The sequence below is a fragment of the Elephantulus edwardii genome, unplaced genomic scaffold, assembly GCF_000299155.1.
Source record: "Elephantulus edwardii isolate Elephantulus edwardi_28Jun2011 unplaced genomic scaffold, EleEdw1.0 scaffold00197, whole genome shotgun sequence".
Taxonomy (NCBI): domain Eukaryota; kingdom Metazoa; phylum Chordata; class Mammalia; order Macroscelidea; family Macroscelididae; genus Elephantulus; species Elephantulus edwardii.
This window is the reverse complement of record NW_006399947.1, coordinates 5036007-5049815: the sequence shown is the minus strand read 5'-3', so window position 1 is coordinate 5049815 and position 13809 is coordinate 5036007. Positions and strand designations below refer to the sequence as shown.

At 35.1% G+C, this 13809-nt stretch overlaps 1 protein-coding gene across 1 annotated transcript in view; it reads right to left on the bottom strand.

The window, feature by feature from the left end:
• Window positions 1-12735, bottom strand: part of GABRA6 (gamma-aminobutyric acid (GABA) A receptor, alpha 6) — a 26318-nt gene extending 13583 nt beyond the window's left edge. Inside the window, exons 1-8 of the mRNA XM_006897045.1 lie at window positions 12667-12735; window positions 12382-12500; window positions 11738-11805; window positions 9608-9828; window positions 9442-9524; window positions 8967-9110; window positions 8409-8561; window positions 6370-6629 (exon numbers count right to left, since the gene is read on the bottom strand). Of these exons, the coding sequence (XP_006897107.1) occupies window positions 6370-6629; window positions 8409-8561; window positions 8967-9110; window positions 9442-9524; window positions 9608-9828; window positions 11738-11805; window positions 12382-12500; window positions 12667-12704 (1086 nt within the window). The 5' untranslated portion in view covers window positions 12705-12735. The remainder of the gene's footprint in view (window positions 1-6369; window positions 6630-8408; window positions 8562-8966; window positions 9111-9441; window positions 9525-9607; window positions 9829-11737; window positions 11806-12381; window positions 12501-12666) is intronic.
• Between the last annotated feature and the right edge of the window lie 1074 nt (window positions 12736-13809).

The window sequence follows — 13809 nt, the reverse complement described above, 5'->3', positions numbered from 1 at the left end:
ACAATCTCAATCTCTTTGCCATCCATCCTGTTGCTACCGATTGGTCCAGTGGTGAGAATTTTTGTCTTCTTGACATAATTAGTCAAAAGAATAAATGGATTACATGAACCTCAACCTCAACAATCCTGGGAACAGATAAACTAGTTGATGCCTAGTTATTGCCTCTTACTACTATAATAGGGGTCACAGTAATGTATCTTGGAGTCAGTAGGCAAAAATGGTGGAACAAACAGCAAAAATACAAAAAGGGCCCAGATTACTGATTTCATAGATATTGATAGGACTAGTCTATGATCATTTGTCTGATTGAGACTGGTGTAACAAGACTCTGGTTTTCTTTCAAACCTGGAATTAACTCACCCTTGTGACACAATTAAAAAAAAAAAAAAACAACCACAAAACAAAAACCACAAACAAACCCCAAAACAAACAAACCAAAAAAACCCACAACCAAAATGAACAAAAAACAATACAAAATTAAAGTGCTCATTTCAGCAGTACATATACTAAAATTGAAATGATACAGAGAAAATTAGCATGACCTCTATGTAAGGATGACACACAAATTTATGAACCATTTCACATTTTTAACAAATTATAAATGGAAGAAAGAAAAAACAAAACAGGTCTGTAGGTGAACAATAACACTAGGGAGATACTCATCCCTTGTATTATTATCCATACACAATAAAAAGAGTATGATTTGCCAGGGAATAGACATCAAAAAAGTAAGAATGAGTAGAATAAAAGGGAAACTAGAATCATATGTGAAAAGTGGGACTGCTATGGTTGGGTCATATTTTAATCAGTATCACAAAACAAAATTAATGAGAAATAATTTTGTTTTACATAGTTTGACTCAAATCAAAATAAGAAGAAATACAAATAAAATAAGCTCACTAGTATGGTATTTTTGTTTATTTTTACTGAGGACAAATGTAATCTGAATCTGGTAATGTCAATCAAGAAATCAAAAGGTGTGTTGTATTTGAGAAATCTACTGTCAAGCACCTCTCCACCGTGCTAAAGGGAAGGGATATAAGTTTAAGGCTCAAAGGGTCATGATATTTCCAGTGCTTCATATGCATCTGAAAGTTCGACAATGAACAAGAAAGATCAAGGAAGAATTGATACTTTTGGACAGGGATGTAGGCAAAGTGCAGTTAATGTACCACAGACTGCCAAAAGACAAACAAATCTGTCTTTGAGAAAATGAACAAGGGGGTTCTATAGAGGTAAGAATAGTGAAATTTGCTTCACATATTTTGGATATGTTTTCAGAAAGGCTAAGTCCTCAGAAAAAAGACATCATGTTGGGAAAGACAGAATGTCAGAGAAAAAGGAAGACCCTCAACAACATGGATTGACATAGTGACAGTCACAAACAGCAGGATTGGGAGGATGGTACGAGAGAGGTGAAGGTTCAGAACTGTTTATAGTGTCAAAATAAGTTACAGTTGACTCAAAGACACCTCTCAAAAGAAAAAGAAAAGAAAAACAAAAACAGAAAACCAAACACCACAAAATTAGCAGTTTAAAAGAGAGGAATCTTAGTGGTATAATCCAAAGCATGGTACTCTTCTAACCAAAAGGTCATGCACCACTACAACCAGAGTTCACTACTGGTTCCAAGAGAGAAAGATGCAATAAAAGATGGTGGTTCAAATTCACCAGCTTCTCACCTGAAGGAAGACAAAAAACCTTCTCTAATTAATATTTGCAAACTTAGAAACCAAATAAAATATCCCTATGAGTTAGAGTAAACTCAAAGGAAAGGTACTTGTGTTGTTTTTTGTTTTGTTTTGTTTTTTTAATTTAAGGACAATGATATAGTGTTTATTTATACTTAAATAACTAAAATTACATGTTACTAATTAACATAAAAGTATATATTTCTGTTGTTTATCATCAATTGGGAACCAATGCATAGCTGAATCTCCAGTGGGTTTTCTTAGGCAGTTCCCATTTTTCTTAGTGGATTTAAGCCAGGAACCTTTGGAACTGCAGTTCAGATTCTTACCACTGGGCCATTCAAGCTCACAAAGTGTTGAATTATGAATACAAATGATGTTATTTTTAAAAATTACTATGTTTTTTAATTTATTATGTCAATACCCTTACTAGACTTCCTAGAGAAATGATAAATTTTTTCCAATTTATTTGTTTTTCAAAAGGATAAATTTAAATTAAAATGAATTTTTAAATTTAAGCAATAAAATTGAGTATCTTGAAATCAATTTTGTCACATACAATTAACTGAATTTTGACAAGAAGATAAAACTCATTAAGTAGGGAAAAGAAAGTCTCTTTAGCACATGGTTTTGACAAAACTGGATATCTCACTGAAGAAAACTGAAACAAGATTCATATCTCACATCATCTACTAAAACTAACTCAAGGAGGATCAATGATCTAAGGGCAAAACAAACCAACAAACAAACAAAACCCAACACTATAAAAAATCATAAGAGAAAAGAACAGGAACAAAATTGGCTGATACCAAATCCTTTCAAGAAGTAGCATATGATCTAGAAGCCATGGTAATAAAATAAGTTAATTTTTCTCTGAAGAAATTGGTAAAAAAACCACCCAAGACCCCAGGAATTGATGGAATACAATTTGACACACTTCAACAAACATATGAGAACCTGGATGTTCTCACCTGATTGTGACAACAGATCTGAAAGACAATCACCTGACCAGCTGAGGGGGAGAGAGCCATATTTATTCCAGTCTTAAAAAGGTGATCCAACAGAATGTGGAAATTATTGAAGCATTAATATCACATGAAACAAAATCTTTGATGATTATCCAAAATCTACTAGAACCATACAACGATGAAGAATGTCCAGAAATGAAGCTGTGTTTAGAAAAGACCGTGCCACCACTGTTAATGTCAGATGGCTCTTGGTTGAAAGTAGAGAGTACCAAAAGGAACTCTACTTGTGTTTTATCGACTACGGAAAGACATATGACTGTGTGGATCATAATAAAGTGTGGCTAATATTGAGAAGAACGGAAATCCCAGAACACATGATTATACTCATACAAATTTTACCTAGACAAAGTTTTGTTTGAATAGTGTATCAGGGATACATCCTTTCTCCATATTGTTGTTATGTGCCATCAAGTTGTTTGGAATTCATAGAGACCCTATGTATAAGAGCCCTAAACTCTGCTCTATCCTGTACCAACATCACTGTCTCAGACACACTCACTCCAATTACTCCAATCACTGAATCAATCCATCTCATTGTCTTCCTGCCTTGTGCCCCAAATATGAGGTCCCTCTCCAATGACTGGTCCCTGCTTGCAACATGCCCAAAGTATATCAAATGAGGCTTCAGAATCCTTGCCTCCAAAAAACAGCCCAGTTTCACCCTCTCCAGAACAAACCTGTTTACTCTCCTAGCAGTCCATGATATATTCAACACTCTTCTCCAACATCACAGCTCAAAGGCATCAATTCTTTCTATCATTTCTAGTTACTGACCATCTTTCTGATGCATAGCACACAACTGTGAAGACTATGGCCCAGATCAGGCACACCTTAGTCTCCATACTAACGCCATTTCTCTGGAGAGGTCCCTGATAGCTAATTTCTCCAGTGAAATTTGTCTCTTGATTTTCTGGCTGCTGGTACCAAGAGTGTTGATTGTGGAACCAAGCAAATTAAAATTGTTGACAAGCTTAATCTCTTCACCATCCATAATAATGCTGCCAATTGGCCCAGTGGTGAGAATCTTTGTTTTCTTGATGTTGTACTTCAGTCCATATTGAAGGATTCAGTCCTTGTCCTTCTGCCACAAGTTCTTCATGTCCCCCTCAGTTTCAGCAAGCAGGGTTGTGTCATCTGTATTACACAGGTTGATGATGAATCTTCCTACAATCCTAATGCCACATTCCTCTTACATTCAGCCCAGCATCTTGGATGATCTGTTCTGCTGTTCTGCATACAGATTGAAAAGGTATGGAGACAGAATACATACCTTGCAAACACCTTTCCTGATTTTGAACCATGCAGTTGCAGTGTCTCCTTGCTCTGTTCAAACAACTGCTTCTTGGTTCAAGTATAGGTTTCGCATAAGCACAATCAAATGTTCTGGGATTCCCATTCTTATATCTTTTCACTATTTATGCTGAACAGATAATTTGGAAGGAGAGACTTTATCAAGAAGAACGTAGTACTTGGAGTAGAGAAAGACTCGTAAACCACTTGCATTATATTGATGATACAACCAACCTTGCCAAAAGTGAGGATCGTTTGCAGCTTTTGCCGTAGGAGTTCAAGGACAAAATGGATTGCATCTCAACATCAACAAGACACGAATCCTCACCACTGGACCAATAAGAAACATCTTATTAGATGGAGAAAAGATTCAGGTTATTAACGATTTCATCTGCTTGAATTCACAATCAACACCTTTTAGAACAGCTGCAAAGAATTAAAAATCAAACAAACACAAGGTATAGTGGGAAAATCTGCTGTCGAGGACATCTCCAGAGTGCTTCTTGAAGGAAGGAATTTTGAAACTCTCTATCCCACTTTGAGCAAGTTGTCAAGATGGGTCAGTCCTTCATCAAGAAGTCATGCTTGGAAGTGTAGAGGGTCAACATAAGAAAGGAACTGGATGAGATGGATTGGCATATTGACTATGGTAATGGGGTCAGGTGTGTCAGAGACAGTGAGGCTGACTCAAGACAGGGCAACATTCAGAGTGATCATCCTTAAGGTCACTATGAATTATAGATGACTCAACAGCACCTAACAACAACAATCTATGGCATAGCCCAAATACACAACCATTGTAAAATGGATGAATGAAAGCTGTCTAAAAATCAAACCCTTAAGTGCTTTTAAGAAACTATTCTAAAAGGATAAAACCAGTCTATAAAAAAATATGACCTCCTTATCAGATATGGGAATGAGAAGGGGTCATACATAAAATTTATAGAAAACTCCAGCACTTTGACAAGAAAAAGACAAGCAACCGAATTACAAAATGGTAAGAAGATATGTAAAAACTCTTTACCAAAGAAGACATTGAGATGAACAAGGAACAAATGAACATACATAGCATAGGGAGCAGCATGGTATTTCCTTAAAATTTAAAAATAGAAGTACTATTTGATCCAGCTATTAGAAACAGGAGTGGCAACCACTTCCAAAATGGTTTGCCTTACAAAAGGCTAGAGAAAGGTTTACATGCAGAGATAATCAATCTAATATGGTTACCAGGGAGGGAAAGTGTTGGAAAAAATAGAAAATTAATTGATAAAAAAGGAATGTTAATTAGGATGGTTAAAAGAGAAGACAATAGGGAATGAATGGATGATCAGACATTGTGTGAACTGTGATTGTTACTAGGGAACAGAATATACATTAATGATTGGCGGAAATGCTTTGTAAATGTCCACTTAAATGACAATTTCAAATAAAAACTAGGAATCAAGCACATGAATTTCATGACCAAAGTATTTTCATTCCTCTATGTGCATAGTAAGTTTTATCCCTTTTCTAAGAACTATTTACAGTTTCTATTTAAACACTAATTTGTTGTTAGGTGCCGTTGAGTCATCAGTTAGGATTATAAACTCCTTTTTAAAAGAAAAGAATGTATACCTCACCTGTTGTGACTATTTACTGATAAATTATATTGAAATTTGAGGGCATGTTTAGAGACCTTCAATTATTAACACTATGACTTTATCTCTAATCTAAATTATTTTGCATTCTACTGCTTACATACTGCAAATCCAATTTTAAGTGCATGCACATTTTTAACTGATTATACACATCTGAGTAAAGGCTCATTAATCCATATACAATTTGTATATGCATTTCAATATGGAATTTCTTTAATATGAATCAAATATTTGGACTATTTCCTGAAGTTCATAAAAACTAATATAATATCTTGCCCTCGTGTTTTAAAACAGCAAGCATGTTTCCATTAAAAATAGACCATTCTGTACGAATTTGTGGTTTGTCTTTTCTGTCTTTTTTTTTTTCTTAAAGCCTCATTAGGAACTTTTTTTTTTCTTCTCTACTTGATATAAGTGAAACTGTTCAAAGGAAACATCTAAAGCCTAAGAAGAATTTTCTAGTCTCCTCTGGGTGCCTGAAATCTGCCAGTACTAGTGAGGATGATGAAAGGAGACTGCCAAAACTTTAGAGCAAAGATAAATGAAGGACTTTTCCTTGGCTATTTCCTGTGAAGTTGAAGGAAAAGTTGGCCTTGTTCTTGGAGAGTTATATAACTTATGCTTAACCAGTATTACTTTGGACTGTTTAGTTGTTTGTGATATCTTTTTTGGGTAGTCTGTACTTAAACCAAGGATAGATAATACCACAAAGTAAACAATTACCAAAATAATTTCTGCTTCCAAGGGTTCCGTTGCTTTTGATATTGTCACTGGGGATGCAGCTGCAATCTGTGCCTTCCTGTGGGCCTTCTGTGTCTGAAGATTGGTAAAGTAGTTAACAGCTGCAAACTCGATCAGAGCAGAGAAGACAAAAGCAAAGCAAACCGCTATGAACCAATCCATGGCTGTGGCATAGGACACCTTCGGTAAGGAGTGCCGGGCACTAATGCTTAAAGTGGTCATGGTCAAAACGGTAGTAATTCCTAAAATAAAGATGAATAGGAAATGTCAACTATATGAAATCTTATTAATAAGATTAAATGAAAACACACTTAATGAAAGGAATAATCACTATAAAAATAATTTTGTTATCCTTTTATTATACTATCATCGCTCATGATTATCATCATAGATAATAACATTTTTGTTCCCTTCGATTGCTAGTCCAGTGACTTGTTGGCAGTTGCTCTCAAAATAATTTTTCGATTGAATTTGTTTCTTGTAGTTTTAAACTGTGAATAGATTGTATTGCTTATTGATGAAGATAAGAGTTTTGTCCAATAAGAAGAATAAGAAGCAATAAAAATATTCATATTTTTAATAAATTTTGGTAGTTAATTATATCATACATCACATTTAAGAAGTCTATCTGCTTCATAAAATTGTGTCACATTTTTTGCTTGCTTTGTTTTTACATTTCTTGCCAGGTTTTAAATCAAATATACCTTGGGCATGTTATTAGAAGCGGCCAGTCCTTGGAAAAAGAGAGCATGCTGGGAAAGGTAGAGGATCAGAAAAATATGGTAAGATCAACAAGATGGATTGACACAATGTCAACACAAGAGGCTGGAGACTGTATCAGATGTCATGTGCAGGATAGCACAAGGCTCAGATCTGTTTTTCAGAGGATTGTTATGCGTTATAGTGTACTTGACAGCACTTAACAACAGCAATGATGAAATAATAATTTTGTTACTTATCAGTCAAAAGTTTTCTAAATTACAATTTGAGGAGTTTATTTAATTTAGAATTGCAAACTGTGCAGTGATGATCATTAATGCGTTTTCACAGTTACTCTTTTATGTTTGTTTTTTAAAAGAACCATTCTAACAGCTTAAATAAAAACCAATATTCACTCAATATTTAAGTTTAATTCAGGAATTTTCTTTGAACTTCTAAATTTGTGAGCATGAAAGCTAAGTAAAAAACTAGTTTTCATTTTTTAGGTAAGGCTGTCATCAATGAGCTCTTGAGCTCTTGTGTCTCAAAGATGATGAGGATGTCACAGGGCAAGTTTCATGTTGGCTGTTCATAGGGTTGATATGAGTCTTACACGACTTGATGGCACCTAACAACAACAACTGGTAAGAAGATGTGCAGTTAAAATGCATGAGCTACTCCTCAAGAGACAGATGAGTACTCTTCTCCCCTGTGAATTGGCTGCCTCTGAAAACCTGCTGAATGGTCAACTAGGAGTCAGTTCTGATTTGAGGGCACACTACCATCTCAACAACAACCATTGTTTTAAAGGTTTCCTGGTACTATTTTGTAATAGCTCTTCTTTCATCTTTTTCAACCAAACTAGGAGTGATCTTTAACGTAGTAAGTGGAGTGAAATATTTCCAGTGAGCCATACAAGATGAGTGATACGTCATTAGGCAATTAAGTTGGCAGTTTTATAGAGCCCAGCATAATAAAAGGCAATATAATTAAATGAAATCTCACTCATCTTTTTGTTTCTTGGATATATAATCTCTTTAACCTGTGTGCTTTTCCTTTCTTATGAATAGACATATACAGATTTTAAAAGTCTTTTAAATAAAATACATGGAAGTTGTACAGAATTAGCCAGAATTATTGTTGCTTCAACATATAACTTGCGATAAAATGAAGGTCATTTTACATTATACATGCATCTGAATGAGCTAAGTCTGTCTCTTTTGTGTATTCAAATACCACACTAGCTTAACTATTCTCCTAAAATACCCAAGCAGTGAGAGTTGGTGGATGAATGGAACAAGAGTAGAAACTGCAAGTCATACCAAAGACAGTCCTTGCTGGGACAGACTCCTTATTAATCCAGAAAGAAACTTGAGAAAGAATGACTGTCATAATGCAAGGAGTATATATTTGTATCATGAAGTATCCCATCTTCCTTTGCAAGTGGAAATAAACTGTCATTATTACATATTCACCTGTTAGAAGACATGTGTATCAGAATTATTGCTGTTGACAGTGTGCAAAAGAATGCAGCTGAAAATAAATCATGCAGGTTTTTAAATTAGCGTGAGCTGGGAGAAAACAAACAAAGGCATACTTCAATGTATGACAAAACTACTTAATCAACAAATGATAGAGCAAAGAGGCACAGTTCATTATTTCCAATGACATTCTTTCTGTCATATACAAATAGAATTCACTTCAAGATTCCACAAACTTTTCTGAGTACCTACTTCCAAAATCAATTTTAAGCAAAGTTCTCTGTCACATCAAAACAAGCTTAGCTAATATAGTCAATGCAAAAGGAATAAGAATAGATAACTTAATATACTGTGGTGTTATTTTCTAGGAATATAGCTGTACATTGGGTAAAGTCATACCTGTGTTCGATTTAATTGTTTCACTAGATACTGTTTGCCCAATCAGATCATACTGAAGGAGACTTGAAGATTCTTCTGGCACTTCCACTGAGTAAAGTGGTCCCTTTTTCCATGTATATATGATTTCACTTTTCGGATAAGCATCTGAATTTTTGAAACAAATTGAACATTGCTGTGAATATTTTTCTCTCAAAGCAAGCCTTTGAAAGAACACAAAGGCTTTCTATAGAAAACAAATATGGGCAAGACATTTGCCTAAATGTTTTCCTTTAAACTAGGTGACAAGAGTGTGTTTATAAAATATTTACAAAATTAATTAATTCAATATGTTTATGAAATCACACTCCCTATGCCATATTAATACTTCTGCCCCATAGTCTACCTTCCTACTACAGTAATAACTCTGTCTTTTGAAATGTTGTTTGACTCCCAGAACGTGTGTGTGTGTGTGTGTGTGTGTGTGTGTGTGACTTACAGCTGCCAAACTTTAGTGGACAAGCATGCCCGTCCATTGGAAAGTTCACCAGCCTCATGGGACAGTCAGCATTAATGGTCAGCCTGGGCACATTAAAACAAAAAAGTCTGAGTTAATGTAATAACAATTCCCTGGAGCAGAGGAAGTGGAATTGGCAGAGCCTCACCTCATGGTATAAAGAATCGTCCCATTCTGCATTATTCTGAAGAGTCTATTAGGGGTCGTCATGTTATGAGCAATTGACTTTTTACCATTCCTGAAAAATGTATCCGGTGTCCAGATTTTACTGACCATCAAGTTATTCAAGCTCAAAATCTCACTTGGTCCCCCAAACTTCAACCTCTCATCGGTCCATGTTTGGCGAAAGAAAACATCCATTGTATACTCCTGTGAAAGGGGGGGAAAGTTTTCCTGTAGCCTGGAGAGAGGATCTGCTAGGAATAAGTCATTCATTAACTCATCTATCTAGCCTTGAATCTTAAGAAATGAAGTATTCTATGTGACAATAGCTTTGAAAGAAATCTATTCTTTCAGTTATTTAATATTTCCCCAGGCTTACAAATTCAGTAGTATTCTGCACTATAATTGAGTACTTCAAATGAGTAGATTATCCTACTCTGCCTGGATTGTCTTCAATATTCTCACTTTATCTATTCAGTCATTTTTTAATTCAGCTATTGATTTAAATTCCTTTTCTTAATTTAAAAGAAATAGACATTTAAGAGTGTATAATCTAACCCCTCACCGGCCTTCGTGCCCATCAGTCTACCAATTTTCCTTAGCATTTTGCTTCCCTTCCTAAGATTCCTTGCATCACTCCATCATTCAATAAAGTTACAAAGTCAAACTTTACTTAATAAACACACTATAATGATAATGGCACATTGAGATTCTTTTACATTGTTCTCAGAGCATATAAAGGCAAACACTATGTTAATTACTCTAAATAGAGCATAATTTAAACGTGAGTTTTAAGTTGTAGCTTTAATAAAATAACATTAGGAATATTAAGATTTAAGATAGTGGTAATTTTTAAAGTTAATTATAATTAGCAACTTACATTAAAATATGACAAATAATTACTTTGCCTACTTTATGTTTCTTTATGAAATCTTTTTCTCCAACAAATGTTTTTCATTTTAGTAACCTTTTTTGCCATCTAATAATCCAGACAATAACACATCTCTATTGTACAAATATGTTTTAAAGGGAGATATATGCAAAAAGTAAAAGTTTATGAGTCTTTCTGACCAATAATAGAGTAGAAAATGCTTGGTTACTATATGTGAATCACCACACAGAGAAAACTATGATGTCAAAAAACATCTAGTACTATGGATTGCATTGATTCTCTTTTTAAATCTTGAGACTTTTTTCCTTCTTGAATAAAGCTTTTTGTCTTTTTTGTTAATCCTCCATTCTTTGTTTTACTCCTTTCCTCTACCTTTCCTTTATACTGTTATCATTCTTTTTTTTTCTCTTGTATTTCTTTCTGGTTTTAATTTTTTTTTTCTTGGCTTGTCAAATTAAAAAGCAAAAGGCTTCAGTAACTCTATCTAGGACTACATTTTCCTAATAAAATATAACTCTTTAGAGAGTTCTTCAGTTTATTTAGTGTTAATGCTTATATTTTAGTGTTGGGAGGAAAAAAATGCTACCTGGAATCTGTGACAGAATACTGTGATACACTTTGTTCTAGAAGACCAGCTCAGGTTTGTATTTACCACTTACTATAAATACCATCTTAGGAATCCTGCAGCCATCTGTACCTGGAACAGAGCTCCAAGAACACCTACTGATCCATCCGCAACTTGAAAGGTGGAATGCATCAGCCTTTCCAAAAGCCTTTTGCCCTTTTAATGAAATATGCTGACACAGATATTCATTTCGTCTAGAAGACAGTTGTGCTTTAAATTTTATAAACATTCTCAACATGCTTTTATAACCTAGAATCTGCAGATTTTTTTCAACGTCAATAAATTTGTTAGGATTTCACCAATAAGAAGGATTTTTGTTGTTGGTACAGAAGAATTTAGTGGATGATATGTGGTTGCCAAAGAGGGCATAATCTTAAAGAGTACCCAAGATTAAAGCATCCAAACAAGATAGGTCCTTAGTGAAATGTGCAGCAATTAAGTCAGTAATCTGCTCTAATAGTACTATCGTCCCAACATGAGCATATGCACCACATCTTGAATCTGAGCCAAGCTTAATCACATTGTACATTATCACTAGTTCTGGGACCCATTTCTCTTTTCTTAAGTGCAAAAACCATCATAACTGAGAGCTAACTCACCATCTCCACATCTGAAACGGGCCCAAAACTGGTCACATATATATCTGTTTTGACTTCGGTCACAGCACCTGAAATTGCCAAAGGATGCAATTATCACCAACAGTGTAATGGGGACATTAACTTAAAAATCCACTGCAAACACCACCTCTCAGGTTAGAACTATGTGCCTCTCTTCATGATGTAATCCCAAGAGACTTTCAGCTCTGAAGACTCAGATCAATCATTTGACTAATTTTTAATGTATTCTGGCCCAAATGAGGAGACATTAGAGACTAGAAGAGAACTAGCTTGATGTTATAATAAAAATGACAATATGACTAACATAAAATGACGGAATAAATAAATCAGATACTAGGGCTTTACAAGGAGAAATCTCATTAAACATCCTCAAAATTCTAGGTGGCAAGCACTGTCCATACATCTTCACTACAGTTGGGAAACAGGCTTGCAAAGTTCAAGTAACTTAAATGAATTCATCACTTGAGGTAGAGGAAGAACTTAGACGGAAATACTCATGAGTTCACTCCAACACCTCTGCACCATTCTGCTAAACCGATTCCTGTCTGACTCCTCTGAGTCTTGGAAGAGTAATAATCAAGGCTGAGATTAATTCAGAGGGTTTTCTCGGCAAAAAGATCTCCTACCTCCAAATCCTGGCCGCAGTCGATTATCATAGCCTTCCAGCAGATTGTCCAGGATACGGCTGATGTTCTCTGAGAAAAGATTCCCTTCATCTTCAAGATTCCCCAGGGCATTATCTAGCCTGTGAGTAGAGGTCAATGTTTCTCACACTGGGCTTACAAAAGATACTTAACTTAATATGACCTATACTGTTTTCCCTCATTGCATAGACAGTCCACCAGCCCTGGATTCTTTCTTGATTTGATCCAGCTAAAAGAAAATGGAAATAAAAATAAAATCTTACTCACCACAAAATAAAGTAGAACCAAGGCAGAGAGGACACCATCCTTCAGTGAACAAAATGCCCAGGTCACTCTTGTCTTGGAATCTTTCCTCCTATGACCAGCTCCCTTTGCCAATCAACTAGACTGATCTTCCAAACTCCTCATATTCATTGTCTTTTGGTATTTGTCAGTAATTTAGTTGATGAGGAGTTGATGTTGCAAAACTTTGAGGTTATCCTGTTGCACTCCTCGTCCTTGCCTCTGTGTTTCCCCATTAAACACAGTGGCTGCTGAGCTTGGGTGACGTCCTGAGTAACACTCAATCTCCTCTGTTGGAAAATGAGAGTCTGAAGGGACAGTGCATGGTCGGAGAGCAGTGACAATAATCGAATAAGGCATTAGGGGAGATTAGAAGGAAGAAATCCACTGCTAGTTTTGGCATGGAATAAGCAGGGCCCTATGAGGAAATCTGGAAAGCAGTGGCATCTTGCTGATTGAGATTATGTTCCAATGGGCTCAGCGTTTATTATTTCTATGGTTCACAGAAGGATTCCTACACAGCTCTTACTGCTTGAAAAGAATGATAATAGTGACATATTGGATTTTCCTGTAATTGTCATTAGCTTTATTGATATTAGACATATCCCTCACAATGTGCATATTACATGCAGTTACAACATGTCTGTGAAATAGTTAACCTTGTTGGCTTAAGATCTATATAACTTTTTCCTTTACTCATTTTTTAAAAGATGTGCCACTGCAAGATAATATATAAATGGAATCTTATAGTATTTTTAGGAACCTGTAAGTTTCATGATTGCTGTCTATAAGATACAAAAGAAAGTTAAAGTTCTCCATGCTGAAATGCTATGAGAATAAAGCATCCATAAACATGATTAATGATGATATTTCTGATAATATTTTATAAGACTTGTCTGTCCAGGTCAGAAACTGAATATCTAAAACTGTAAATTTCAGTCTCTAATCAGCTCTGATAGGAGGAATTTATAGTAAAATAAGTCTCCTTAAATTTGCACCTTTACATTAAATTTAACAATAATAACTTTGGTGGGAAAATTTGTATATTTTCTAATAAATTAACAGAAAAAAATAATAAACAAAACTCTCACATAAGTTACCACCAATTTCTCTCACCATTGTCCCATT